General features: G+C 42.5%; 1 protein-coding gene across 1 annotated transcript; it reads left to right on the forward strand.

Moving 5' to 3' along the window:
* Positions 1–239: 239 nt before the first annotated feature.
* Positions 240–26,762, forward strand: LOC132592482 (vitellogenin-2-like). The gene is made up of 36 exons (XM_088673865.1): positions 240–266; positions 1,338–1,358; positions 2,017–2,037; positions 2,882–3,027; positions 4,420–4,671; positions 5,889–6,050; positions 6,142–6,296; positions 7,322–7,460; positions 7,584–7,738; positions 8,223–8,400; positions 8,554–8,679; positions 9,218–9,421; positions 9,736–9,953; positions 10,382–10,467; positions 10,916–11,040; positions 11,191–11,292; positions 11,661–11,774; positions 11,863–12,049; positions 12,702–12,771; positions 12,876–13,064; positions 13,568–13,688; positions 14,406–14,571; positions 14,664–14,755; positions 15,130–15,810; positions 16,367–16,417; positions 17,686–17,766; positions 19,072–19,248; positions 19,346–19,488; positions 20,541–20,679; positions 21,566–21,677; positions 22,394–22,580; positions 23,977–24,068; positions 24,507–24,601; positions 25,131–25,281; positions 25,834–25,995; positions 26,450–26,762. The coding sequence occupies exons 4-36, from the start codon at positions 2,959–2,961 to the stop codon at positions 26,560–26,562; spliced, it is 5,094 nt and encodes a 1,697-aa protein (XP_088529991.1). The 5' UTR covers positions 240–266; positions 1,338–1,358; positions 2,017–2,037; positions 2,882–2,958; the 3' UTR covers positions 26,563–26,762.
* The last annotated feature ends 438 nt before the right edge of the window (positions 26,763–27,200 follow it).

Genomic DNA, 27,200 nt, shown 5'->3' on the forward strand with positions numbered 1-27,200 from the left:
TCAGTATGGATCACGTGATGCTGCTGATCTCCCTATAAAATCCCCACTGTGGCTGAGTGCTATCATTCGCCTTCACCATGAGGGGAATTGTCCTAGCCCTCCTGTTCGCCCTTGTGGGTAAGTCGGCAATTGCTTTTACTATTATCCTTTTGCAGAACTCTGTAGAGTTTAGCAAAAAAAGAGGAAGAAGGTTATTTTCTGCTGTCAGTACTCACATTGTGACTTATTCAATTTCTCTCTTCTAGCGAGCCAGAAGATTCCATCCAGTAAGTTCATCAGTAATCTAACCTTATTTTAAAATCACCATCGTGCCTTTGTTGAAGTTGCATTTATGATAGTCAACTACTAAGGGTAGGGTGGGAAGAGAATTGAGTTGGTGTAGTGTAGTGTCTGAACTGCAAAATCTGGAAGTTCCTTGTTTAAGTATTGCTAAGTGACCCAAGATGCTTAAAACTTTCTGAGCATGAGCTCTGAAATATGGGGAACAATAATTATGACCTACCTTGCAGGCTTGTTGTAAGAATTACAAGAATTAAATTATGAGAAGCACTTGAAAATTATAGAGGGCTGTCTAAATTCTAAGCATTATTAATTCATTCATTAATCATTTTAAAATGCAATTACATCTCACCCAAAGCTCAATATGAGTACCTTTTAAAGATACTGAAGGAAGTATGAAGTAATTTACGAATTACAGTAATAAGCAGAAGCAACAACTCACTGTTCAAAGGAAATTTCGTTTCCTATTGCAGTGTTATACCAAAGCCCAAAGAGGCTCACAGATACATAAATCACAGCTCTGCTAATTAAAACTTCTCTCCTTATTAATCAAGTGAAGTTTTAGTGTGATCATCACTAAGCAATTAATCCGATTGTTGCATGCGGTTCTAGTGGCAATACATTTATGAAACACAATGGGTGCAACTGAATCTTTGTGGATATAGATTTGGGCAGCGGGAAAGCTTTCCCAGTAATGAATGCATTTTCCAGCATACACTTTAGCTAAGCCACTCTGATAGCAAACTCAGATGGTAGGTGCCAAAAGAAATGGAGCTGAAACACTTTCGTGGAAGAGAGGGTTATTAGCAACTGCTAGGCCATAAGGGCTATGCTCTGCCTCCACAATTTGAACACCAGTTGCTGGAAATCACAGGAGGGGAGAGTGCTGCTATTGCGCTCTGGTCCTGCTTGCAAGTTTCCCACATGAATTTAGTTGGCTACTGTGAGAACAGGATGCTGGACTAGATGGGACAATGCCCTAACCCAGCAGACTCTTCTTGTGCTTGTATGTTTGTGCAGTTGTACTCACATTAACCTATCCAATTTCTTTCCCTCAGAGGGCCAGACGCAAGAACCTGGTAAGTCTGAGAGGAATTTAAACCAACTGAAAATCTCCAGTTTAATCCCTCCCCCCCCCCAATAAAAACCACTCGGGTGTGTCTCCATCTGGAATATAGGGACAATCGTGCAGGCCAGCCTTAGATAGTTGTCGTAAGGATTGCAGCAAGATCATTTATGCGAACTGCTTTGAACACTGTAAAGTGCTCCATACTGTTGATTCATAATACGAAATGTTTTTAATTCATGAAATTCTTTAACCGATAATCAATTAATGCAGCCAGTGTGGTGACAGAATAGGAAACAGAGAAACAACAGGGTGGTATTAAGTGTGTTTGGTGAACCCCTGAGGTTTCCAGAAGTATGAATTCTTTAAAACAAACAAACAAACAAACAAACGCCTTAAAGCAGCCCCATGAGGCTTGAGCATGCTCAGTAGCTATGGAATGTTGACTGCCATTTGAGGTGGGGGTGGGTTAAACTAGAGAGGGAATGACACGGAGTCATCCAAAGAAGGGCATGGCTGGCTGACGAGAATCCTAGACAGGCACACTCCTATTAGAACATGAGGATACACCAAAAACATTTTGTTGCAGGACCCACTTGTATATTTCACAGTGAAATGGTTATGGCCTACCGTTATACACAATTTGTAACCTATCCAATTTCTTTTCCCAGGGACTGAGACTGCCGAAATCAGTAAGTCTATAACATGTCATAACACCGATTAACATGACTTTTAGGGCAGTTGACTACCCGAGGGGGGAATTAGTTGAGCTGGTGTGGTATATTGCCAAAGGCTTCAATCCTATACACCATAGGTGGGGAAACGGTGGCCCTACAGATCTTCTTAGACCACAGGCCCATTATCTTGCTTGTTGACCATTGATGGGCGTTGAAGCCCAGCAACACCCCTGCTATTATACACACACCTACCAATGGAAGTAAGCTCCATTGCACTCAAGAGAATTTACGTACCGTATTTCTGAGTAGATAGCCTTAGGACTGCACTGTGCAGCTGAGTTACAAATCTGAAAATTCCCAGTGTGTCCTTAGGCACACTACCCTATTTGCTCCTCAGTCATGACATCTATCTGCAGTATGGGCATAATAATACTGACCTACCTTGCAGGGTTGTTGTAGAGATCACAAAGTAAATGACCTAAAGCGCTTTGAATGTTCAAGTCCTATCAATACGCTGAATATTTTAGATTAATCATTTAATGATATTTAAATGCATCCGCATCTCACCCAAAGCTCAAGATTGGACACATTTTCAAGATGCTGAAGGATGTATAAAGCAACGGTAGTAAGCGAAAGCAGCACTCATGCTTAAAAGAAAGGTTTTCTTGCCTGTTTCCTATTGAAGGGCAAAACTATAAAATTGCAGCCCTGCGAGCGAAACATACCCTGCAATTAATCCGCTAAAGTTTTAAGTTCATCACAACATAGATTAAGCTGATTAAATCTTGACACACTACTGGGTATGCATATATGAAATATAGCAGGTGCAAATTGCTCTCTCTCTTATTATTTTTTGTAGAGCCACACTTTGAGCATGGAAAACGCTACCACTACAAGTATGTTGCCGACGTTGTCACCACAGTGCAAGGATATGAGATGGGAAGATCTGTTGTGAGGCTGACTGGAGGGATAGATATCTACGGAGGGGATGAGAATATTCTCAAGGTAAGCGTCATCATTATTCAGTCCCTTTAACGCCAGACTACAGAGCATCCCTTCTAGATGGCAAGCAAGGAGGTGCCATCTAGCTTTCACTGTAAACTCCAGTGCTCCTCACCCATCACGGAATCCTAAAATCAAATGTGTATCCGAAACAGAATTGGTGGCAGGGGAGAGGGTAGGTGATGTTCTTGATGAACCTTAAAGTAAATGTATGCTGAGTTTTAAATTAACCTTAAGTTAAAGATTAAATATGAAAAAGTGAAGCAGCAATTTACCAACAACAGCATTTTTATTTTTATTTTCAAACTTGGATTTCCTCAAATTTCTATTGTGGTGGCCCAGAGAAGGCAGGGAGCAGAAGAATGAGCAAAGGTGAAACGAAGACAACTAGACCAGCCTTAGTATTGGGCAGAAGAGATAGAGGCAGCTGTATTGGGGTGTCATGAAAGGGCAGCAAATCATACTGACTAAATGTTCACACAGGACTAAAATCACCCATGGGTTGCAAAGGGGAAAGCTAAGTTGGCTTTCATTTCACTCTTTGACAACACAACTGTTTTTTTCACAGAACATTGTTTCTGGGGCTATAGTTCATAAAAGAGTTCCTATGCACATGTTTGATTTATCTCTACTGTATTACATTATATAACAATACACTGGGAAGCGAGTTTAATTACAAGGAAAGAAGGGGGGATTAGGTTAGTGCTTTATGTAGATCACAACACCAGCATGGTGCAGTAGCTCAAGTGTTAGACTAGGAGTTAGGGGTGAAAGCTAAAGGGACCCCTGACCATTAAGTCCAGTTGTGGTGACTCTGGGGTTGCGGTGCTCATTTCGCTTTACTGGCTGAGGGAGCCAGCGTTTTGTCCACAGACAGTTTTCCCGGGTCATGTGGCCAGCATGACTAAACCACTTCTGGCGAAACCAGAGCAGTGCAGGGAAAGGCCGTTTACCTTCCCACTGGAGTAGTACCTATTTATCTCCTTGCACTTTGACGTGCTTTCGAACTGCTAGGTTGGCAGGAGCTGGGACCGAGCAACGGGACCTCACTCCGTCGTGGGGATTCGAACCGCCGACCTTCTGATTGGCAAGCCCTAGGCTCTGCGGTTTAGACCACAGGGGACCAGAGTTCAAATCCCCACTTAGCCATGATGCTCATGGGGTGAGCTCAGATCAGCCACAGTCCCTTAGCCTAATCTACCTCACAGGGTTGTTGTGAGGAGAACAGCCATGTAGACCACCTTGAGTAGACGTGTATTAGAGGGCACTGTTTATCTCTCCTGCTGAAGTCAGTTGGATTTACAGGGGCTTCGCTTCAGCTAGATTGAGACGTTGTTCTTCATTTCAGAAACAAAATGAAAAGCAATCTGTTTACTCTCTCATCTTTGTCCTCAGATTGCATCTCTGAAAGTTGAAGATGCTGTCGGAATCTTTCCGGGAGAGCCTCCATTTTCTGCACCCCCCAGGCAACCTGAATCACTTATTGCTTGCACCAAATATTCTTTCCTCTTTGGCTACGTCAATGGCAAGGTTCAGAACATCCGTGTGCCAAGAGACCCACCTCTGCCTTGTGTGAATCTTGTCAGAGGCTTCCTGAACGGATTTTCCATGTCAATAAAAAACCAGAAAGAGTATGAGCTACAAGAGGTTCGTTTCCTCCATGTACATTTAATATGGCTTTCTGCTTTTCTGTCTGGCCCTACCATTTGGCAGAGTGAGGCAGCTGCCTTAGGCAGCAGTTGCTGCGGGTGGGGAGCAGTAGCAAGGCCTTGGAGGGTGGAGCTGTGTGGATCACATGGCCTGCCCTCTGCCCCTTAAGTTAGCCTGCAGGCCTCAGGTGGACACTCGTCCTCCTGTCACCAGTGCTGAAACAAGCCAACCTGATCAGCACCTATATGTTGTTCGAGGAGGGAGGCAACATTTTGTTCATCTCAGGAAGCAAACTGTATGACACCACTCCTTTCCCATCTCACTCCAAGCCACCAAATTTCCCATTTCCACCTAGATAATTAGAAATGCTATTCAGTTAGATACTTTCTCATTGAGTAATTGAATTTGCAATTGAGGTTTCCTGGACAGTGCTATTTTTCTACAAAAAGAGGTGCCAGAACTCACCACGAACGCCTCCTTTGTTCTCTTGTGATGGCAATGGCGCCCACCTGAGAGGTGCCGGAACTGAGTTTCAGCAAGTTCCCAGGGATTTCAGATGGTAGTATTTGACTCCCACAGTTTGGGTTTCCCTCACCATGAAATCCACAGGCCAATGGCAGTGTTTGGGGCTTATTCAAATAACTGCAAGGCTTACTTCTCTCTGGCTGTCTAAAATATAAATAAATAACATGTAGTGTTTTAAAACAGAATAAATGAGATAAATGGTGCAGTTAGGTAATATTATGCTTGGAGACTTAATAGTCTAACCAGGGGGGTGGGTCTATTTAGATGGTAAAGTGTATTGAAGTGTATTAATTCACTTATTTCATAATGTGGTAAGCCAACCTTGCTGATCATTCCATTGAGTGGAGCCCTGGATCTCTGCCCCTTATGAAGCCACTAAATGAATGCTATCATGGATGTGCATCCTGCCATTCATGGTTCATTATCTGTCATGGATGCTTTAGCTGAGATTCCTGCATTGCAGGGGGTTGGACCAAAGGAGTCCCTTCAAACCCTACAATTCTATGATTCTACGAAACACTCTGCTGTGGAAATTGTACATGCCTAACATTAATTCCAGTTTCCTGGGACACACTCCACAAATTCCTTTGCATGCCTTCTTCCTCTCATTTAAAAAAATAAAAACAATAAAAATCCCTGGAGTTTATCATGTACCATTCTACAGAGTGACATTATATCTATACTTGCAGGATGGAATTGGAGGTGAGTGCCACACAAGATATGTCATCCGAGATGACAGGAGGAGCAGCACAGTCCTCGTTTCTAGGACCAAAGATTCAAACAACTGCAGGAACAAAGTGGAGCGCAGCATTGGAACGTTCTTCATCCACCGTAACCCCAACTACCTGCTGGTAAGAATGTTGGAACGTGATTTGCTTACAAGCGAGGGTAACGTCCGCCTGAAAGCCGTGCTAACTAGAGGCGTTTGCTTCTGTTATATAGCAAAACAGGATGATTCAAGGGACTGAAGCTTTCACCTTCAAACTGAAATACAATCCCGCTGGAGCTAACGCTCAGATCATGCAAGTCGATGCCGAACAAGTTTACCAGCTTTCTCCATTCAGTGGAGCTGAGGGTGCCGGAGTTATGAAAGCTACGTAAGTAGCAACAGCTTAAAGAATAACTTTTTAAAAAGTCAGCAAGTGAGCCATGGTTCCAGCTAGGCTGTGCAAGAGGAGCAACTGGATTGCTACCAAAAGCATTTGCAGCATTGCAAAATAAAAAAAATAAAGACAATCCTCCCAAATAATAGCTGCTGTTATCTGTCTCTAGGTAAAGGCTGTTCATGACCACTTAACTGCTTTACACCAATGAAATATTAGTTTTTAAAGTCCTGGGCCTGGAGATAATGGGCAGAATTAACCTAATGAGTCCTGACAGCAGAAGCCCCATGTAAGGATTTCCACCTAGGCAAAGGGGTTTTCCCTACCTCTGTTCCCCACCTCATGCCCTCCCCATGCCCTCCTGTATCAGGAGAATCCCCAGAACATTGAGCAGGAGAGGAGAGGAGAGGAGAGGAGAGGAGAGGAGAGGAGAGGAGAGGAGAGGAGAGGAGAGGAGAGGAGAGGAGAGGGAGAGATACGTAATTCCATCTGGCAAGCTGGTGAAACGATTATCATAGCACGATGCGTTTCCTGCCATTCATTTGGAGGAAAGAGACACATTAAGGCTGTTGAGTATTTTGCAAACTACAAATGGCAGAGGGGAAAACCAAAAAAGATTTTGTGAAATCAAATGCTTGCCGTTCCATGGGGACAGGTGTCATTTGTGTGGTCTACATTCGCTTGATTTCAGTATCCCCACAGATTTTAATACATCAGACTTCCATTCAGGAGTAAATGAGGCATTGCATAGAGTGTAAATTAACAACAGAAGTTTATTGCATGAGCACATGGAATGGAAGTCAGGCCTGCAAGCAGAAACAATCCAATCAAATATTCCCCCATCATCCACTAGAGATACAATTCTGACTCAGTCTTGGCTACATTTCTATCAGCTTCCCTAAATCTTCCAGTTGTCTTCCTCCTAATTTTCCCTGGGCCGTTCTAGAAATTGAATGGATGAGCAACAGCACACATCACTTACCCCTGAATGGTACCTGTGGTTTTATCTTCCCTTCCAGGCAAAGGCTCACGCTGACTGAGGTGACAAATGATCATGTCCAAATGCCGCAGCTTCAGCTTCGGAGTATAGACATTCGTTACGAGTTCCCAGAGGTTCTTCCCCAAATGCTTATCAGAACCGGAGATGTTAAGCAACAGGTAGGGAATGTGTTGGCATATGGAATTGTTCTACTGTTCATAAAGCCGATAAGAGAGCAGTGTGCTTTTCTCCATCACAGTGAATATATTCTAGTTACTGTTTCCTTCTTGTTACTACGACAGATTGAAGAGCTATTGGTTCAGCTTGACCGCATGCCACAAGACATCCGTGAAGACAATGCCCACAAGTACTTACAGCTTAGCCAGCTGCTCCGTTATCTGAATCTGGAAAATTTGCACCTTCTCTACAATAAGTTTTCGAACAAACCTAACGCCAGGTATGTTGGCTGACTAGCGCATAAGACACAGCAACATCATAGGCTGCAAACACACTAGCACCAAAATGTAGGTTCCCCGCCTCCCCTATCCTCAGGGCCATCTTAAGCGCCCCTGGCGCCGTGGTGCGATGGATCCCTCCAGCGTGCCCCCTCGCCCCGTTTCCCAGCACGGTGGGCGGGCGCAGCGCGGCTGCCACAGGCGCTGCTGCGCGGCGGGCGGGCAGGCACAGTGCGGTTGCCGTGGGCACAGCTGCGTGGCAGACTGGCTGGCCAGCGGGGGGCCGGCGCCGTGGTGCCCTGCGCCACCTAGCCTGCACGTAGGGGCGGCCCTGCCTATCCTGAATCATTCATGCTCATCATCCGCATGCTTCTTTCAATCTAGATTGATTCTAGATCCTGTTGTCCACAAGGGTCTGAACCAGTCAGTGTTTGCTCTGTAGTGAAGAATGGAAATTTCAGAATGTTCTTTTTATGCTCACTGCAGGAATGCCTTCCTGATTGGAGTCGCCTCTGTTGGCACTATAGAATCACTGACATTCATCAAAGAAAAAGTTGTCAAAGATGAACTGCACGAATTGGAATTGTACTGGATAATGTCCCTAGCCTTACACTCTGCGAAGCCTAACGTAGATAAAGCTGAAGAAATTGCTGATGTGTTAACCGTAAGTACATGTTAAATTATAATTGAGTGTATCAGAATGAAAAAGGTGTTACATAGGAAATCACATTAGCTATAAAATCTACAGGAGAAAAATTATCATAAAGTAACAAGAAGCTTCCGGTTCATTGGAAATCTTTCTTTCTCTCACCCACAGAAAATGCTCCCCAAAATAAAGAATACCAGATCATTTTGGCTTCTGAAGATTTTCTACCTGGGATATGGTACCACCGTCTATAAACAATGTGTTCAGTCTCGCTCCTGCCACAACAAATTGCTTGAGGTATATGGTCCTTGTTCCAAGTTATTCCCCGCCCCCCAGAAAAAGAAGAATGCCTTTCCCAGAGAGAAGAGAGAATTACACACCTTAAACTATTAATTTTGAAATCCTACCATAACCAAAACGAACCTGCTCCACACAGGGACTTGATTAGCTTCCTACACAAATATGTATAGTTTTCCTTGAGTCAATTTCGCCCTGTGCCTTTCAAGAAGGCCAGTTGTGTGCTTGTGAAACATTTGGGATCTTGGGTTAGCTTGTCAACAAATAGTTCTTGCCTGTTTTTGGAGTTTTCTTTGTGTGAATGGACTGTTAGGCCCCTAAAGTCTTTTCAGTGCCATCAGTGCCATGTTCCTATACTTTTGCAACCAGCACTTAACATATTCTGAAACCATAGAGACACTTATAGGCGGTCCCAGTAATCTATGGCCCCTCTCAATCTCACTCTTCATCTTTTCCTCATTGAGCGAGGATAGTGACATGTACAACATTAATGGAGTTCTGAATGGAATTAAAAAGTGTTCATCTCATTTGTCTGCAGCCTCTGCACGACTTCCTAACTGAGGCAACCAGGGAGAACAATGAAAACAAAATTATTCTGGCTCTGAAAGCCATTGGCAATGCAGCTCAGCCAGCCAGCCTGAGGCTAGTGAAAAACGTGATTGATTCCAACAGATTTTCAGAATACCTTCAAGCAATTGCTGTTCAGACTATGGCGCGAATTGGCAAACAGGAACCTACAAAGGTAAAGAGAGCAAAGGAACTTCACCTCAATATATTGATTGCAAAGTATTTGGCATTATGAAGTGGCTGGGATTTACTGCTGTCAATGGACTGAAAACTTACACAGTCACATCCGATCTTTTTAAAACAGCAGCAGCAACCCCTTTCTTAAAGCTATTGAAAACTCTCCCATACATTGTTTTCTTGTCTGTGAGTTGATCCCCAAGGCAGATCCATTTAAATCTGAGCATGTGATTCATCCCTTCAATGCGCTCAACGGCTGCCAAGTAAATACTATTAGTTGATCCCCCACATGGTGTGTTTCTCTTTCTGCAGGTGCAAGGCATTCTCCTCCAGATCTTTGCAGACCCTTCATATAATGTGACCGTCCGAATGATGGCTTGCATTGGCCTCTTCGAAACCAACCCTGGCATCCCAACAGTGACAGCTATTGCCAATGTATTGCTCAAAGAGAACAATTTGCAATTGGTCAATTTTGCGTACTCTCACATGAAAGCTTGGTCAAATGTCAGAATCCCGCTGTACTACAGCCTGTAAGTCAATATACAATCAAATCACCCTTCATGCAATAAATCTGTTGCTGCTATTCATTATAGTTGGTTCTGGTCCTACTGCTAAACTGGTAACATTTCAGTGGGACTCAAGTTAGTAAGATTTATTGCAGCAGGTTTGCTCTAAGCATAACTTAATCTGGATCCAATTCACAGTAATCGAGCTGTTTGTTCTGCCAAATTTGGGAAGTGCTTTCATTTTTATATGTGTTTTCGTAGTATTTTAACCATCAAAATTCTCATTGAAGACCACCTTGGGATTTGTTGCGCAAAGGGCAGAATATGAATGCATTAAGCAAACAAGAAAACAAGCAAGCAAGCAAGCAAGCAAGCAAACAAACAAACAAACATGCATGCATGCAGAGGCTTTTGCTGTTAGCTGCTGCTAATTTCAAACCTGTTTTATTTAGGTCTTCTGCATGCAGTATGGCTCTTAAACTTCTGAACCCCAGACCCCTCCATCAGAGCAAGGTTTTATTTGTCAGCGGCTTCAGCAGTAAGTAGCAGACAACTGTTCATTTCCTGGCTTTTATCCAAACGAGCCACCATCTTTTGGATATCACAACCCGCTCCTTAGCACTTTGGAACTGAAAGCATCTATTCCAAAGGGCTCAATGATTTTAAAGACCCTTTAACATACTATGTTGGACATGGGCGTAGCAGGGGGTGGCAGGTCCCCCCCCCCAAAAAAATTCAAGCAAATAAATAAAAATACTTAACTAAAAGTAGAAATAAACCAAATATTTGAAACCGAAATTTCAAATATTCTGTTGTGTTGGCAGCAGTAACACCCTGTTGAATCTCACGAGCGAAAAAACCATGGATGGTCGCAAGCTTCTGCCAGGGAAAATCTTTCCAAGCAGTAGTAGCCAAGGGATCCCATTTTCATTCACAAGGATTAATAACACGGCAATGACTCATTGTTGTCGCTTTTCCCACCCCAGGCAAACACAGAGCGGGATTCCTTGTGAAATGGTTTATGATCGAAAGCCCCCAAACAATGCTCCCTTCGACTATAATCTGGAAATCAGAAGTAAACTTTGCAGGTTCAACTATTCATCCTGTAGAGGTTTGTGCTACATTTTATTCAGTTCATTTCTAGGGGTTGGGAGGTGGGGATGCTTGAGAGGTTTGTTTTGCTGTCATACCATGTTGCTCCACAGATGCTGAACTTTAGTAAACTGTTCTCAAAACTTTTCCTCTGTTGTTTTTATTAAAGGTTAGAGTGAGAACTCAGGGCCTCAAGGAACTCCTCTGGAGGAACACACACCAATTCGACAAATACCCTGCATATCAGAAGATAAAGGACACTGAAGCAAAAGTATGCATATTTCCAGATTCTCAGTGCATTCGCTATAGGGAAATGATGGAGGAGGTCCTTGTCAGGGTGGTTACACTAGTGAACCCCTGGATTTGGTGCCACATTTCTCCACTTCGAATGGAGATCCACAGCGTGGCAAAAGCTGCAGTGAATAACCTGATAACCCACTCACAGCTAAATAAATTTAGCTGTTTCTGAGGGCATTCTGAAATCAAGGAAAGTGGTCCTTTCATGCTGTGAGCATTTGCAATGGGAGTGTACCAAGGGCTGCAGAATTAAATAGCAAAAACATTTCTGTTGCTCTTTATTTCCTTAAATTTACTTGAATAAACCCAATATTGAATAACCCTCACGGGCTTGATTTTCAGCTGCCGGGATTCAAGGAGTTCCCTCGTGAAATTCCTCTGTTATCTGCCTCTGTCAAAATATGTGACCTAGAATGGATGTATATCACCAGTGATGAAATTCAGGGATTTATAAAGGTATGGAACTTTGTGTCGTCCGTCCCCCCCAACATATTTACTAGCTTTGTCTCCTTGTCTTTTAACCTATTGCATCTTTGCCCTATAGACCATGCAGCAGGAAAAACAAGATCAGCTTCCCATGTTGCATAAGGTTATCGAAGGCCTTAAAAACATCAACCAACATATTATGAAAGCTGTGATGCTAGATGTTCAGTACGTGGTGCCAACAGTTATCGGTCTGCCATTCCAAGCAAGAGCCAATAGCATCATCATGGCACAAGGTTTATTAAAGGGTAAGTTTGGAGATAATCAAATTTCGCAATGGCTTGTTTGAAATCACATACGTTGGAGAAAATCACAGAGCATGACAGATTTGAGACCCAGGTTTTAGGGAGCAGGCTTAATTACTTTGCTTCCCCCAGAGAATAATCGGAAGTGTCATTTCAGAAGGGTTCTGGGAATTGTGCCTCTGTGAGGTTCCCAGGATCCTTTGGGGAAAACCATGGCTGTTGAACTGGTATAAACGTGCTTTAAATCTAAGGTGTGTGGATGTGATTTACTGCATTTCACATCAGTCTAATTTCAATGAAGTTACTTCCTATTTACTAAGGTGTAATGAGAGCACAACAAAGGTCTGTCTTTTGCTGCATCAAAGCATCATCTGTCATGCTCATGACAACTTAGTTAATAGCACCAGAGTACACTAACATCTCTGCCTGAGTTGTAAACAGAAGACCACTCTGTTTTTCTCTACAATGTTTCATCAATTAATGGCCTATTTCTTTGTTATACCAAATCATTAGCAAATATCTTTAAAAGCCCTATATTTACTAATGTAATTGGTTCCCTAGTAAATGGTTAAGAGAAACTTCACAGATGTTTGTCTTCGTTTTGAGCATTTTTGTCTTCCTTTTGAGCATTTTTGTCTTCCTTTTGTCTCTCTAGCAAGGACAGAGGTACCTCATGGTGATCTCAGAGAAGCCAATGTCCACGTTCAAGTTGACAGCAAACTTGCGTAAGTAAATGAACATTATTAGATTGGAAAAATAAGGAAATGAGAAATGAAACAGACAGATTATTCCAGCCTACTAAAATGTTCTCATTCTCATTGCCTTTTAGCCTCCAGGGCTACGGAATGATCTTCTGGGGAGTGAACACATATGACATGCAACATGGTTTAGAAATGAGAGCCCAGATCCGTACTCAAGGCATACTCAAGATGAATGCCACAGTGGACATCAGAAACAAGAACTTCAAATTTGACATCGCCCCACCCCATGATGATCAATTTGAGTTGGCAATGGCAAGGTAGAGTGGCTATTTTATCATTTTTCTTGTTAGCTACTGCCCATAAAGGTTTTTCCTCATAAGAATACATACAACTTGACCATAGGGGATTTTTAGGTAAGAGCCAGACGCAAAACGAAGGCTATATCATTCTCTGTTATTGGCTTCCCCAAAATCCTGTTTTGCGATATAATTCTCCATTTTGAGGGAGGATTAGTATGAATATGTGAAGTTGCCCTAAATTGAGTCAGGCCATAAGCTTAACTTGCCCAGTGTCATTTCCTATGACTAGCACTTCAAGGTTTCAGACAGTGATGTGCCCCAGTTGTGCAGCCCAAAGCATTTTTTAACAGTGTCAAGAATCCAGAATTGAGCCCTGGCATCCTGTATCTTCAGAGTCAGCCTCCTACTTCTCAGCTCTGGCCTCTCTCCTCCTGCTGTGTCCCTAGCACAAATGAGTTCTTTTTCGATATGCCCGGCTTCATATTTGCATGTTGAATAGTTTTCATTGCATATTCACACAGCCACGAGGCACATACTGTTGCAAGATTCATACATTCTGAGAAGAAGGCTTCAGTACTTCCAGAAAGACCTGAAATAGATATTTTGGATGGAGATTTCAATTCAGAAAAAGGCAACGTTAAGGTAAATATTGTGTGTGTGTGTGTGAGCGCATGTACAGATGTGTTCTGTGGTAAATGCCATTATATCCTGTCCTTGTATTTAGCTGATTGTGGTTCAGATATGTAGTCTTCTTTTTCTTCTATAACTTTCCTTTTATTTAGTTGGTATTGTTTAGAAATCTGGGGGAAATGGTCCTTGTGTATTTAGTGAAATTAGATCCTTCCTTGGACACTGTGGATATTTACAGGTAAAAGTGAAATGACGGTAACTCCCTGCTAGGTTTACAACTAATGCAGATATGCCTTTGCAAAAGTTAATGTGCCATGGTAAAGATGTAAAATTATTAGCTAAAGGCTAGAGGTGTCACCTTAACAGAGAAATATTGAGTCATTGTATGAGTTTTAACTCCTTAATTAATCAATTTAATTATGGATCAAAGCAATAGTTCTCTCTGCTTTTCTTTCCCATAATTTATATCCACAGGTGATATTTTATAAAAGGTACTACCCACACTCATGAGATGGGCTTATAGGAATAATAATAATAATAATAATAATAATAATAATAATAATAATGTTTCCAGAGCCCTCCTAAAACACCCACCCACCCACACCCCTCAGATACCACAGGGTTGGGGTTTTTTTTTATTATTATTGTATGGTGCCCATTTCTGGTTTGGGCATATGTTACTGTGCTGGGATATATTTCTAAATACTGACAAGCCTCTGTTCAATTCAGCAATCAAGCGATTCCTACAAATATAAGCCCACTTGCATATGGCTGCCTTGGTGCATGTCACAGTTGTGTTTGAAGACCATCAAGAAAACAAAAGACATGCCCAAAGTGACTTCTTGGTTGCACTACCTGTGTGAAGAACATCAAGTGGAGCTTCGGTATACACAAGGTATTATCATATGACCAAGACATTCTGTTTGTAAGCACCCACAAGGTTGCCTTCCTCTTCTAATGTTTATGCACACTTTCTAATCTATACAGGTGTTCCTTTGGAGAAGATTCAAGGGGAGATCCAACTAGGCTCTGGAGCACTGAGGACGAAAAGGGATGTGAGAGCTCCTGAAGCAGCAAAGGTATGTAAACGACACTTGATCTTAAGGTATCATTTCTACTGCCCAAACTAAATATTTCTGTGGGACAATCTATAGCGGGGGGGGGGGGGCTATGTTGGGACGGTGTCATTTTAAAGGGTTGAAGCCGTCCACATAAGAATCCTGGGGTATGACGTGCTAGAGATAAAATGCACTTTTGAACAAATGAGCACCTCTGTTTTGCCCACCTCCTCTTCTCTGCAGCGACTAACATAGCTATGCATGCGTTATAACAAGCCAGTTGAACAGCAATTATTATTTGCCCCTGTCTTGTTAAGGAAAGCAAGTGAATGATGTCATGATGTCTATATATTTGACCGAGGTGTTTCTTTGCTTTCCTCTGAATCACACTGCAGCGTGGAGACAAAACGCAGAAGGATACAAAGGATGCCAAAGGCCACGATGATGAGCACGACACAAAATCGGATCGTTTCGCACATCCACCATCCGGTCCTAATAAAAAATGGTCCACCAAAAAGAGCAGCAGCAGCAGTGATAGCAGCAGTAGCAGCAGTAGTGACAGCAGCAGCAGCAGCAGCAGCAGTGACAGCAGCAGCAGCAGTGGCAGCAGCAGCAGCGATAGCAGCAGCAGCAGCAGCAGCAGTAGCAGTGATAGCAGCAGCAGCAGCAGTGACAGCAAAGCTAAACATCCCCGTAAAACCAAGTATTCTCCGCAGAGAAAATCCAGAGACAGTTCTTCCAGCAGCAGTGATAGCAGTGACAGCAGCAGCAGCAGCAGCAGCAGTGACAGCAGCAGCAGCAGCAGCAGCAGCAGCAGCAGCAGTGACAGCAGCAAGAGCAGCAGCAGCAGTGACAGCAAAGCTAAACATCCCCGTAAAACCAAGTATTCTCCGCAGAGAAAGTCCAGCGATAGTTCTTCCAGCAGCAGTGACAGCAGCGACAGTAGTAGCAGCAGCAGCAGCGACAGTAGCGACAGGAGCAGCAGCAGCAGCAGCAGCAGCAGCGACAGCAGTGAGAGCAGCAGCAGCAGCAGCAGCAGCAGCAGCAGCGAAAGCTCTGACAATTCCTGGGAAAAGGTAACTTTTGTCATAGCTCTCAGTCGAATGCATGAGTGTGGTTGGAATGCAGCCATTGCCACCACATTTGAAAGGAAAAAGAAAGAAAGCGGCACCGCTTCATGGGCGCTAGCACGTCTTGCCAGGCCAGGCAGCAACTGGAGCACCAGACCAAGCAGCGACTGTTCATACTCCGAGGCTGGGCCACATGGAGAGAGGTCTCATATAGACTGTTCCCAAGTCACCCCCAACTCCGCCAAAGTCTCTTGAGATGTCACAAGGGGTGAAGGTGCTGACAGGTTCTGCCTCGGGTGGCAAAACAAGCTGGGCTGGCTGTTTCTGGCTAATATTCTAACAGAAAAGGCTTGGATTTTGCTAATTATGTCAATGTATATCCACTTTCTCTGACAATATTTCTGAGAGGTTGATATTCAGAAGCACCCACTGTTGAATTTTAAAAACCAACATTGTTCATGGGGTTAAATCTGTCATGTTATATTTTGTTATTCTGCCTTGGTGCCATTGAAAAAAAGCAATCCATTCTCTTGAAAACTCTTAAACTTTCTTCTTTTCTCAGGGAAGGCATTCCAAACTTCTTCAATATTCTTTCCTGCCAGTGAAACAGCGGGTAAGATTTTGTTGGTTGGTTATGGGGTGACATAGAAGGCAGACTGCACAGAGCTGGGGGGCGGGCGGGAAGGAAGTCAGAAATGCACCACCACCACCAGAGCATCTGTACTAGCAGCAATACAGTTGTGTGTGTGTGTGTTTTAATATTGTTACTTTCTGCTGAGCGGTAGCAAGATTATTCACCTATTTACATCTCCTGTCTGCATGGAGGGAGTCCAGCTCTTACAGCATCATCTTTTCAAGAGGGGCTTGTTCCCCCACAGCAACACAGCCCTGGAGCCCAAAGCATCTCTCCCTGCCAGCCTTCAGTCAGCCTGCCCAATAGGGATGCCATGTCTTTTCTCAGTCTTCTTTTCCCCAGCATACCTTGCTCAAGACTCCCTTTTCTTGCCACCCATACCCCATCACCATGGCAACCCAAGCCCAGGCTCTCAGATGGGCCACCAGCCCCCTTTGTCATGTTAATGCCTCTATTCCCAGGTGAGGCCCTGGCATGGAAAGAAATATTAGCCTGGACTTTTCCACTGACCTCCAATCTTCCCTACAATACTCCAAATAATCAAAACCTACCATTTCTAGAGGGGTTTTTTTTGGGGGGGGGGGGTTTCCCCCAATCCATAACACCATCCTTTCTACTCCCATCACACCATTTCTCCCAAGTTGTCTGCGCCATTTTCTTGCACAGCCAGATGACGATATTCTCAGCCTGCTGGATTGCTGATTTCTCGTTATCATTATGATTAGTATTTTTAAATTGCACTGCAGTTGCAATCCCGCCCTTTCCGGTGCGAGGTGATAGTGTGATCTTCTGGGTGAAGGAGCGCTTGGTGACTTTTTCAGCATGAATGATACTCATCCCCCCCACCCTCCCACTCTCACCGTCTTTGTTAAAATGCATAGGGTGGTATATTCCGAAAAAATTTCGTGATGGAGACCAGGAGATAACGATTATATACTTTAACACCCACAAGGAAACTGTAGAGGCTGGTCCATTGTGGCGAATGGAGCCCTGCCACACTGCCTCACTTGCATCCAGTACAGGAGGGGGGCACTGATTGCCAGCTTCACCCTTATTCGTTGCAGTGTCACCCTTTTAGGACACAGCAGGGGGCATGGGGGTGGGACTAGAATGAGTTTGGCTCCGTCTCCACCTATCATTGCTCTCTCCACCTTTCCCTCCGCCAGTCCCCGCTGCAAAGAAAACTGCCTTCACCACTGCTTGATCTGGGACTTGCTTTAAGGATGCTTTCTGTTTTCATTTTTTAGCAGTCAAGAGAAAGTAGCTCGTCCTCCAGCTCCAGCAGCTCCTCTAGCTCCAGCAGTGAAGAATACACAAAAGGCTCTTCGGTCAGTATCCCTTTGGAAAATGGCAAGGCTGATGGAAATTTACAATCTGGGCATAGTTGGAATAAATTGGAAAATATATTAATCACTTATAGCTTATTTGGGTTTTTATATACTTAATTATCTTTTGATGTATTCATTGCCTTTTGACTCAGTAGGGACATCAAAGTGGTTCTTGATAAAATATGGCTTAGATTAAAATTAAAATGCAAAAAACACCCAGTAATAAATTCGTATCTAGACTGAGTAGGCTAGAGCAGAAGAGAAATCTGTTATGATGAAGCTGCCTCAATGAGCCATTTCTGAAAGGGCCAAAGAAATAACTTAACCATCCTTCTAAGGGTTTCAGAAGAGACTCAATTGATTCTCCTCAACATTTTATTTATTTGATTTACATACCGTCCTTTATCAAAAGATTGCAGGGCAGTGTACAACATTAAGAACACATTTTACGGAGCACAATAATAAAAACTCAATAAACAGCATAATAATAAAATAATCATAATAATGCACACCCCTGCCCCAGCTTTAAAAACCCATATATTATTTAATGGCCAAAGGCCTGGGTAAAGAGGAAAGACTAAGGGCATGTAATAATGGTGCCAGACGAGCCTCTCAGGGAGAATATTCCACAAGTGGGGAGCCACTACAGAGAAGGACATTATGTGGAGGAGGTACACATAGAAGGGCCTCAGATGATGAATGCAGAGTCTGGGACAGTTTATATGGGGAGAGGCAGTCCTTGAGGTACTGCGGTCCTGAGGTGTTTGAGGCTTTATAGGTTAGAACCAGCATTTTGAATTGGGTCCAGAAGCTAATTGGCAGCCAGTGCAGTTGGGCCACGATCGGTGTAATAAACTGTCTTGTCCCAGTGAGCAACCTGGCCACTGAATTCAGCACCAGATGAAGCTTCTGAACCATCTTCAGAGGCAGCCCTACGTTTAACATATTGCAGTACAGTGGTACCTCGGGTTACAGACGCTTCAGGTTACAGACGCTTCAGGTTACAGACTCCGCTAACCCAGAAATAGTACCTCGGGTTAAGAACTTTGCTTCAGGATGAGAACAGAAATCACACAGCAGTGGCGTGACAGCAGCGGGAGGCCCCATTAGCTAAAGTAGTACCTCAGGTTAAGAACACACCTCCAGAACGGATTAAGTTCTTAACCCGATGTACCACTGTAATCCTATCTAGAGGTTTTGGAGCCACTGGCATCTGTCTAGTAGATGATACTAATAGGTCTGAGGAATTTCTTGGACTAGGCCAACAATCTGAATACTTTTGTTTTCCTTCTTTTTTGGTCCCAGGAAAAAGTAGCGTCCTTTGCTGTCAGATGCCTCGCTCGCAATAAGAGACAATATGGAATCGTTGGCGAGGTTTATCACAGCTCCTCCATGGTGAAAGTGACTGTAAGAAACATCACACGGTCAAGCAAGCCAGTTGTCTGCTTCGAAAGCAGAATGGTCACCCCTCACAAGCTCAGGGTGAGTCTCTTCAGAGCATGTCGATCTCTCACAGATCATTCAATCCAAATGCTAGTGCTGCTTTTTAACAAAAAATCTGCTGTGCTCTGCCACTTAGACCACTCTAGAAGCAGGCTGGGATTGCAAAGACTACCAGGTCGCTGCAGAAGTTGAGACGGGTTGGTTTGCTAAAAGGCCAGCAGTTCAGTTCAAGGCTAAACACAAAAGGCTTCCTGCGGTAGTGACAACCTTTGTGCAACAGTGAGTAGATGCACATCTTCAAATGATTCACTTACGACATCCCTGCTAAGTGTATTGTAGCCAAGCATATGGGTGTGTTTACTGTGACCAAAAAGGAGATGTCCAGTTTTCATCTCAATCCCATCTCAGACATGTTGCTGGAAGCTGCCCAAAGTGGCTGGGGAAACACAGCCAGATGGATGGGGTATAAATATTATTATACCTTTTTTTGAAGGCCCAGGGCATAGAAAGTGGGATGTGAATACCTGCTGAAGAGGAACAGCCTTCAAAAAGCTGTTAGCTTTTCTTCACAAACTGCCAGTTTCGGGTCAGAAGCCAAATCAGGCCTATGGACAATTGCTACTTATCATCCCCTCATGTCTTTCTGGCGATAAAAAATGGGAGACATTTAGTCCCAGCAAGCCTCCTAGTTGCAACTGATATGAAGACATTCCCTGGAAAGCTCAACCAAGTAGTTGCCATAGTTTCCATCTCAGGAGGACAGGCAGCTATCTCTGAGTACATTGGCAAAGTCCCTCACCTCTTTGGCCTGCCTTGCCTTACACTTATTTAGTTTAGGGTGGTGTGCAGCAATCTGGGATAAAACCATCCTTGTACACCAAGTCAGTCATAATCCAGAGCCTACATTTCTGGAAGATTTCTGTGGGAAAGTCCCGTCGCCCCACCCCGTTTGAACATCAGAAACACAATCCTCAGGCTCGTAATTTCCAGGACCCCTGCCTGCCCACCTTGCTGCCTAAATCAACTTCAAATTTATCAACATGCCCTGAAGCCTGAATTTGCCTTGTTGTGAGTCATCTGTGATGGTTTTATGTTAGTCCTGAAGGCTATTTGAATGAGACTGCTATAGTAGTTGTTGTTTAGCTTCTTTTCACATCTAAGACAGTCTTATATGGACAAGATTAATCACCTCTCAGTTTTTATTCTTAAACAACACCTAAATTTATTTCTTCAAACTGTATATGTACCCCTGTGCATAGTATTACTGCTAATCACACTTTTAATGTTACTACAGCCAATTAAGACAGATTTTCCTTTCTCCCCCCCTAAAGAATAACTACTCTGATTCCTGGAGCTGCTTACATGATGGGCTACTCATACAAAGTTCAAAGAAACCCCTCTCAAGAGGTTACAGTGGTTATAGTTCTAACTGATCCTAGAAGCTACGCCGTGATCATGAGGACACCCTCTGTGAGTTGCAGATGACATTATTTGAGATGTGACAGATGTGAAAGTATTATTTCGAATGAAATTCAGGGGTGTACATGCCCACCATTCTTAGGACCTTTTGGTTTTTTGGAACTGGGACCATGATTAAGAGGGATGGCTGGCAACATTTATATTGTGCCATTAGAAGTGAAATTCTTGAGCATTGTAAGATGGCCTTTGGTTGTTGTTCCCAGAATTGATTTTACAGTCATGTGTAAAGAGGAAGCCTTGTATACTAATCTTCCTGTGTGCACTTAGTAGAGGGTTCAGCAAACTTTTTCAGCATTGTCCCTCAGACCTTGTACGGGGCCCTCAGATCTTTTTTTGGGGGGGGGATGAACGAATTCCTATGCCCCACAAATAACCCAGAGATGCATTTTAAATAAAAGCACACATTCTACTCATGTAAAAACATGCTGATTCCCAGATTGTCCGCAGGCTGGATTTAGAAGGCGATTGAGCCAGATCCGGCCCCCGGACCTTAGTTGCCTACCCATTACTTTGTACATATTCATTTGTCCCCAAAGTGTACATTTAAAGTTGATCAGCTATTAACTTCTGAGATACAATGCAATACAAGTTATTGGGCCAGTATGATTTTAGTTGAACAATCATACGAATAGGAAGGAATACTTGAGGATGAAGTGAGAAATCATTCATGTATAATGATGTTGCTGAACTGTGTGTGGACAATGTAAGGGTTTGACATGTGATCCGACCTGAGATCTATGGATGAGAGATGGTATACAATTTAATAAATACCATATTAATAATAAAATAGCACATCCTTGTGCCTGCTTGAAGAACAAAGAGAAAGAAAGCACTAGGACAGAGCCAATTTCTAACTTGTTTTCCTATTCCTTTCCAGGTGACTATCTATGCTGAAGACTGCATGATTCCCTTTTCACTGCCTATTGGCAACTCTAGCCAACCTTCAAAACTCTGGGATGTTCCATCAGTGATACTTGCTAGTCAGAATGGTCAGTGGCTAAACCATTCCCATAGCATCAAAAACTTTTTTTAAAAAAGCGAATCAGTTTCTTTGAATGCCTCTACATATTTTTTCTTTACAATTATCTCAGATTATTGTGAATGCAGAAAAAAACAAAACAGTGAAAGCTGCAAGATTCAGTTTCCCCAGTATTTATTTCTTAGCTGGGGTAAAATGTACCAAGACTCCTCACACTGTTGCATATTCAACACAGTTCCATAATTTTAAATCCTATTTCAGAGGCCTTTTACTCTTTTACTTAAAACCCAGTCCACTGCCAGCTAATTCAAATCTATCACTTAACATGATTTGTCCTGGGTGATGTTCAAATGATCAAAAACCAAAATCTTTCTGCTAAAATTATATACAAAATGTAGGGTTTCTGGGCAGAAATCAGCAACATGTCCGGGAAAATCCAAATGTACGGCAATCCGTGTCGGCAATGTTATTTTTGCTGATTTCCCTGAAAAAAACATCAATTTTCTTTTGCGATTCTGCCAAAAAAGCTGGACAACTTTGGCCAATAAAAGCTCAGGATTTTTTTTAAATATGGCAACCCTTAACAAAATGCCCACGTTATTCTCCAAGCTCATTATCTACTTGGCAAATATATTGGTTATTGATTGCTTCCATGATGTACATAATATTTAAAAAATGGTTTTCTCTCTCTCTCTCTCTTACTCATATTTATTTCTCTGTTATCAGGTGTCTGCGAAGTCGAAGGTCAAAAGATCACAACCTTCACTGGACAAAACCTTTACAAAAGATTTCCTCCAGATTGCTTCATGACTTTGTTACAAGACTGTACCTATGAGAAGAAGTTTATGGTGCTGATAAAATATGAATCTAATAATGCAAACAACATCCTACTCAAAATCACTATCGCTGGCAGGTAAGTAAGCTTAATCACAGTTGTTGTTGTTGTTAGTCGTGTCCGACTCTTCGTGACCCCATGGACCATAGCACGCCAGGCACTCCTGTCTTGCACTGCCTCCCGCAGTTTGGTCAAACTCATGTTCGTAGCTTCGAGAACACTGTCCAACCATCTTGTCCTCTGTCGTCCCCTTCTCCTAGTGCCCTCAATCTTTCCCAACATCAGGGTCTTTTCCAAGGATTCTTCTCTTCTCATGAGGTGGCCAAAGTATTGGAGCCTCAGCTTCACGATCTGTCCTTCCAGGGAGCACTCAGGGCTGATTTCCTTAAGAATGGATAGGTTTGATCTTCTTGCAGTCCATGGGACTCTCAAGAGTCTCCTCCAGCACCATAATTCAAAAGCATCAATTCTTCGGCGATCAGCCTTCTTTATGGTCCAGCTCTCACTTCCATACATCACTACTGGGAAAACCATAGCTTTAACTATACGGACCTTTGTCGGCAAGGTGATGTCTCTGCTTTTTAAGATGCTGTCTAGGAAGTTGATACTTAATCACAGTATCATTGCACTAATCCAATCCAGTCACAGGGTGAAAGGGAAAGTTTCAACTTCCAAAAGAAAAAGAAAAAAGTGCATGTTTAATTGTTTGTTGTATAATATCTTAACCCCAGTCTTCTTCCAAAAGAAACCAGAATAGCTTGTGTCAAGACTAATCAACATTAAAGCAAAAAAGCAACAACAAATACATAATACATTGTTTTATTCCAGCCATGTAACTAAATCATACTGGGCATCTGAAAACATTCAGTGTAGGGGTTGGGTGGGCCCTCAAAGGGAGAGCATTTTACAAGACTGGTGTCATTACCAACCCCACCCCTTATGTGCTTCAGCTGGTGATGGAATCCAAAGCAGAATCTCACATGTTGACATGAAGGTGCCAAGTGGCTAATATGGGCAGTATTAACACTTCTGGAATATATGCAGTCTATTCAAGCCATTTATCTATTGCTCCCTCTGTTCTCTGTGTTTTCCTCTTAACACTGTAAACAAACAATTCTCTAGCTTCCCAGATAAGCTTACTTTCTTTTGAAGAATTAAAATAACAATGACAAATCACAGGACAGTAAGGGGAGTGATATTCTAACTAAGAATCAGTAGCTAGCAGAATGCAACTTTAGTTTTAAATGAATCTGGTGAGCGTAGAGATGGGTTTGGGTTTTGGATGAAATTAATATCTGGAAAGAAAAAACATTAAAGGATGCGCAGTAGCTGATTCAGTTATTTTGTCCCTTTAATAATAGTACTTAAGATAAGAGAAAAACGTAACATAAACTATTTTATTGGAAGTAATTGAAACTCATTGAGAGAGAATTCATTAATTGCTTCTCTTTCACTTTATTATTTTTTTTACAAGTGAAATTACCCTCAAGAATCGCAATGGAAAGAACATAGTAGAAATTGATGGTTCTGCAGTGCCATTGGCACGTCTCCCAGTCAGACATGAAGGTATGTAAATGTACTTTTACAAGTTAAATCATCTGTTGTCTCAAGGTGGTAGGCAAAGAAAGAAAGAAAACACCGGTATAACACCAGTATGAAATAAATACTGGATGAGTGTTGATTGTTCCTGCAATTCAGGGCTAGGATGCTGTATTAACATGCATAAAAACCATAGCTGCCAAGTTATCCCTTTTTTAAAGGGATTTTCCCTTATGCTGAATAGGCTTCCTCGCGAGAAAAGGGAAAACTTGGCAGCTATGATAAAAACAGAATAATAATGTATACTCTCTCACTTTAAACTATACTGAAAGAAATAATGGAGGCGTTGATGAACAGGAATTTTCAGTTGAACAGGATCAGTAGTTTAATCCAAAGAATGTTTTATTTAATATGTTTACCCAATTCTCAATGGATTCATCAGTTATTCTTTTCTTTATCTTACAGAGTTTACTGTTAAATCAGACCGCAAAAGTGACGAAATTGTACTTTCTTCACCGTTCGGGATTCACGAGCTGGTCTACAATGGACGTAGTGTTCAGGTATTTTTCTTCTGCAGCTAATGCTTTCAAGGTTTTAAAATGATTTGCAAACAGCAAAACCAAACCTGTGCTTGCCTATCAGGTCATCAAAGTAGATTGCCCTCTTCAGCTAATAATGAAAATGCACACAGTCTCAGACTCCGCTACTCTTCGAATCAATAAAACATAACCGGGATGTTCCCAGTGCCTTTCTGATAAGCAGTGGCTGGAAATCATCAAAGTCAGTTTTACGTCTCTCCAGTCTCCAAGATAACTTTAAACTTTAAAGTGATAATTCTTTGTGTCTAGCTACTGAATGTGTCACTAATGCAGTCAGGGAATTAACACAGAGAGGGTAGGACCCTGTGTGGTGCCGGACTGAGGCACATAGCTGTAAAGATCTAGTAGACTTTGAATTTGAAACATGCTCACCTTTGCTGTGTATTATATTTTCAGTGCTTGCTTTGGCAGAATGAGCCAAATTGCTTCTAATTCTTATTGTCAACTCAATCCCAACTCATTCCCCCCTCGTTCCCCCCTCTTCATAAAGGTAACCGTTACTCCCGCTATCGGATATACCTGTGGTCTTTGTGAAGTATATGGCGGAAATGCAGAAAAATTACGCACACCAAGTGGCTACTCAGCTAAAGATCCAGAGAGCTTTGCTCAGTCCTGGCTGGTCCCCGATGCATGTGGTGGAGGTAGGTAGAGTCTGATAGCTTGTTTTAATTATGACTAAGGTAGCTAGGTCTGGGTTTGAAGGGACCATGCAGAATTTAGCCGTTCCTCCATCAGTAAGCTTTGGTGGACTTAAGCTGGCTGCAGCAGTGGAGGCCAGCAACAGGCAGTTGGGTCTAGCTGCCATTTTAATTTCCCATTATGCCCCAGAGCAATGCCAGATCAGAGACAATGTGGAAAATGTAAGTGCGGCTAAAACCAGCTGCACAACATTGCTCAAAGCACTAGGATAACAACAACAGCAACAACAATAAATGAGGTTGGCAACTGTGGTAGGGTGACAGCTGCCCAAGGTTGCCAGTTTAACCCCGGAGATAGTCATCGTAAACGGATAGAAACTTTCAACCTTTGAATTAAATTGCTTGAATCCATGTACCTGCTAAGTGACAAGCATCAAGATGGTGAGTCTATAAATGTTGCTTTTATTGTTGGGTTATGAAGCCCAGTTCATTGTTTTGTTGGATATTATCACTGTTAAATTATGTCTTAAGAGGTTTATACTTAATCTGTTGCAGCCTGCAAACTGAAACACTCAACTAGGAGACTTGAGAAACCAATCCGGATTGGAGAAGAAGATATGCAATGTATTTCTACTCTGCCCGTGTTGAGCTGTAAGGAGAGGTGCACACCCACCACCACAACTCAGGTGTCTTCTGGCTTCCACTGTCTCTCAGCTGGTAAGTCAATGTAACATCTACTGGTTTGGACTAAACACTAAAATTACACTAGTCATGCTTTAATTTTGCAGAATGACATTTTGCTACCTTTCTGGATGTCCCCAGGGTTTAAAACATCTTTCCTTTAGGGGGATCAAAGAAAGGAGCAGCAAGGAGCCTGATTCTATTTGAGTTCAGGATGCTATAACAGTAAATAAATTTGCTGGCCCCATATGAAGCACGTTAGTGAGTGAAACTATACATGGGAGATGCAGGGAGACAATAATGCTCTCTTCCCTTCCAAGAGTTCATTGGCAGTGCCTTTTGAAAATAGCAATGCTAGAGGTTTTTTGTTTCGAAAGTTGTGGCTGGGAGACTCCAGCTTAAGCCTTCAAGTGTAGGTATAAGAAGCACCGTTTGTTTTGCAAAAGTTTAATCCTTTTCACACTTTTTACTTCTTTCCTTTTGTTTCTAGGGGCAACCTTGCCAACTGACCTGGTTACCCTCGCTGCAAAATCAGAAGACCTGGTTTCCTCTGTTGAAGCCCACGTAACATGCAATTGTGCTGAAGAACAATGTGAAGCATAACTTTCCTACTGAACAGATTAGAAGCCCGTAATACCGTTTACTGTGGGAGGCCAGTATGTTAATTCTAGGCAGCCACACAGAAGTTAATTGAAAAAGCACTGCTGAGCCCTCTCAAGTCGAGTCATAACCCTGCAGAAGCAAAGGCAATTATGAATGAAATGGATGAGTTTCTAATAAACACTTGCATTCAGAAAAATAAAGTGGTGGTTTCTTCCTTTTATTAGTTATGCACAAAGGTGACATGATATGTTTGTATGCATGCATGAATGGTTGGATATTTGGATACTGTGAGTGTGTTTTCATTTTTTAATAGTAAAGAGGCAGAGAAAATATTCTTTTCCAATTAATTTTTATTGAATTTCATTTAAAAAAAAATAACATCAAGTTTAATATCAAATTGAATACATAATTTAATAGTTGACTTCCCACCCTTCTTCCACGGTAGGAAAAGTGTTAAATGCATCAAAATAAAAGGAACAATTTCTGTCCCATCAGGAAGCATGGTACAGGACTGTACTTTCTTTTTATAAATATGCAATCAAGAATGAAAAATTATCTTATCAGAATTCCAGGGAATTCGTTTGCTGGAAGTAAGATTAGCACCCAAAACTGTCTGCGCCATAATTATCTGTAAGCAC

The sequence above is a fragment of the Zootoca vivipara genome, chromosome 7, assembly GCF_965207765.1.
Source record: "Zootoca vivipara chromosome 7, rZooViv2.hap1.1, whole genome shotgun sequence".
Classification (NCBI taxonomy): Eukaryota; Metazoa; Chordata; class Lepidosauria; order Squamata; family Lacertidae; genus Zootoca; species Zootoca vivipara.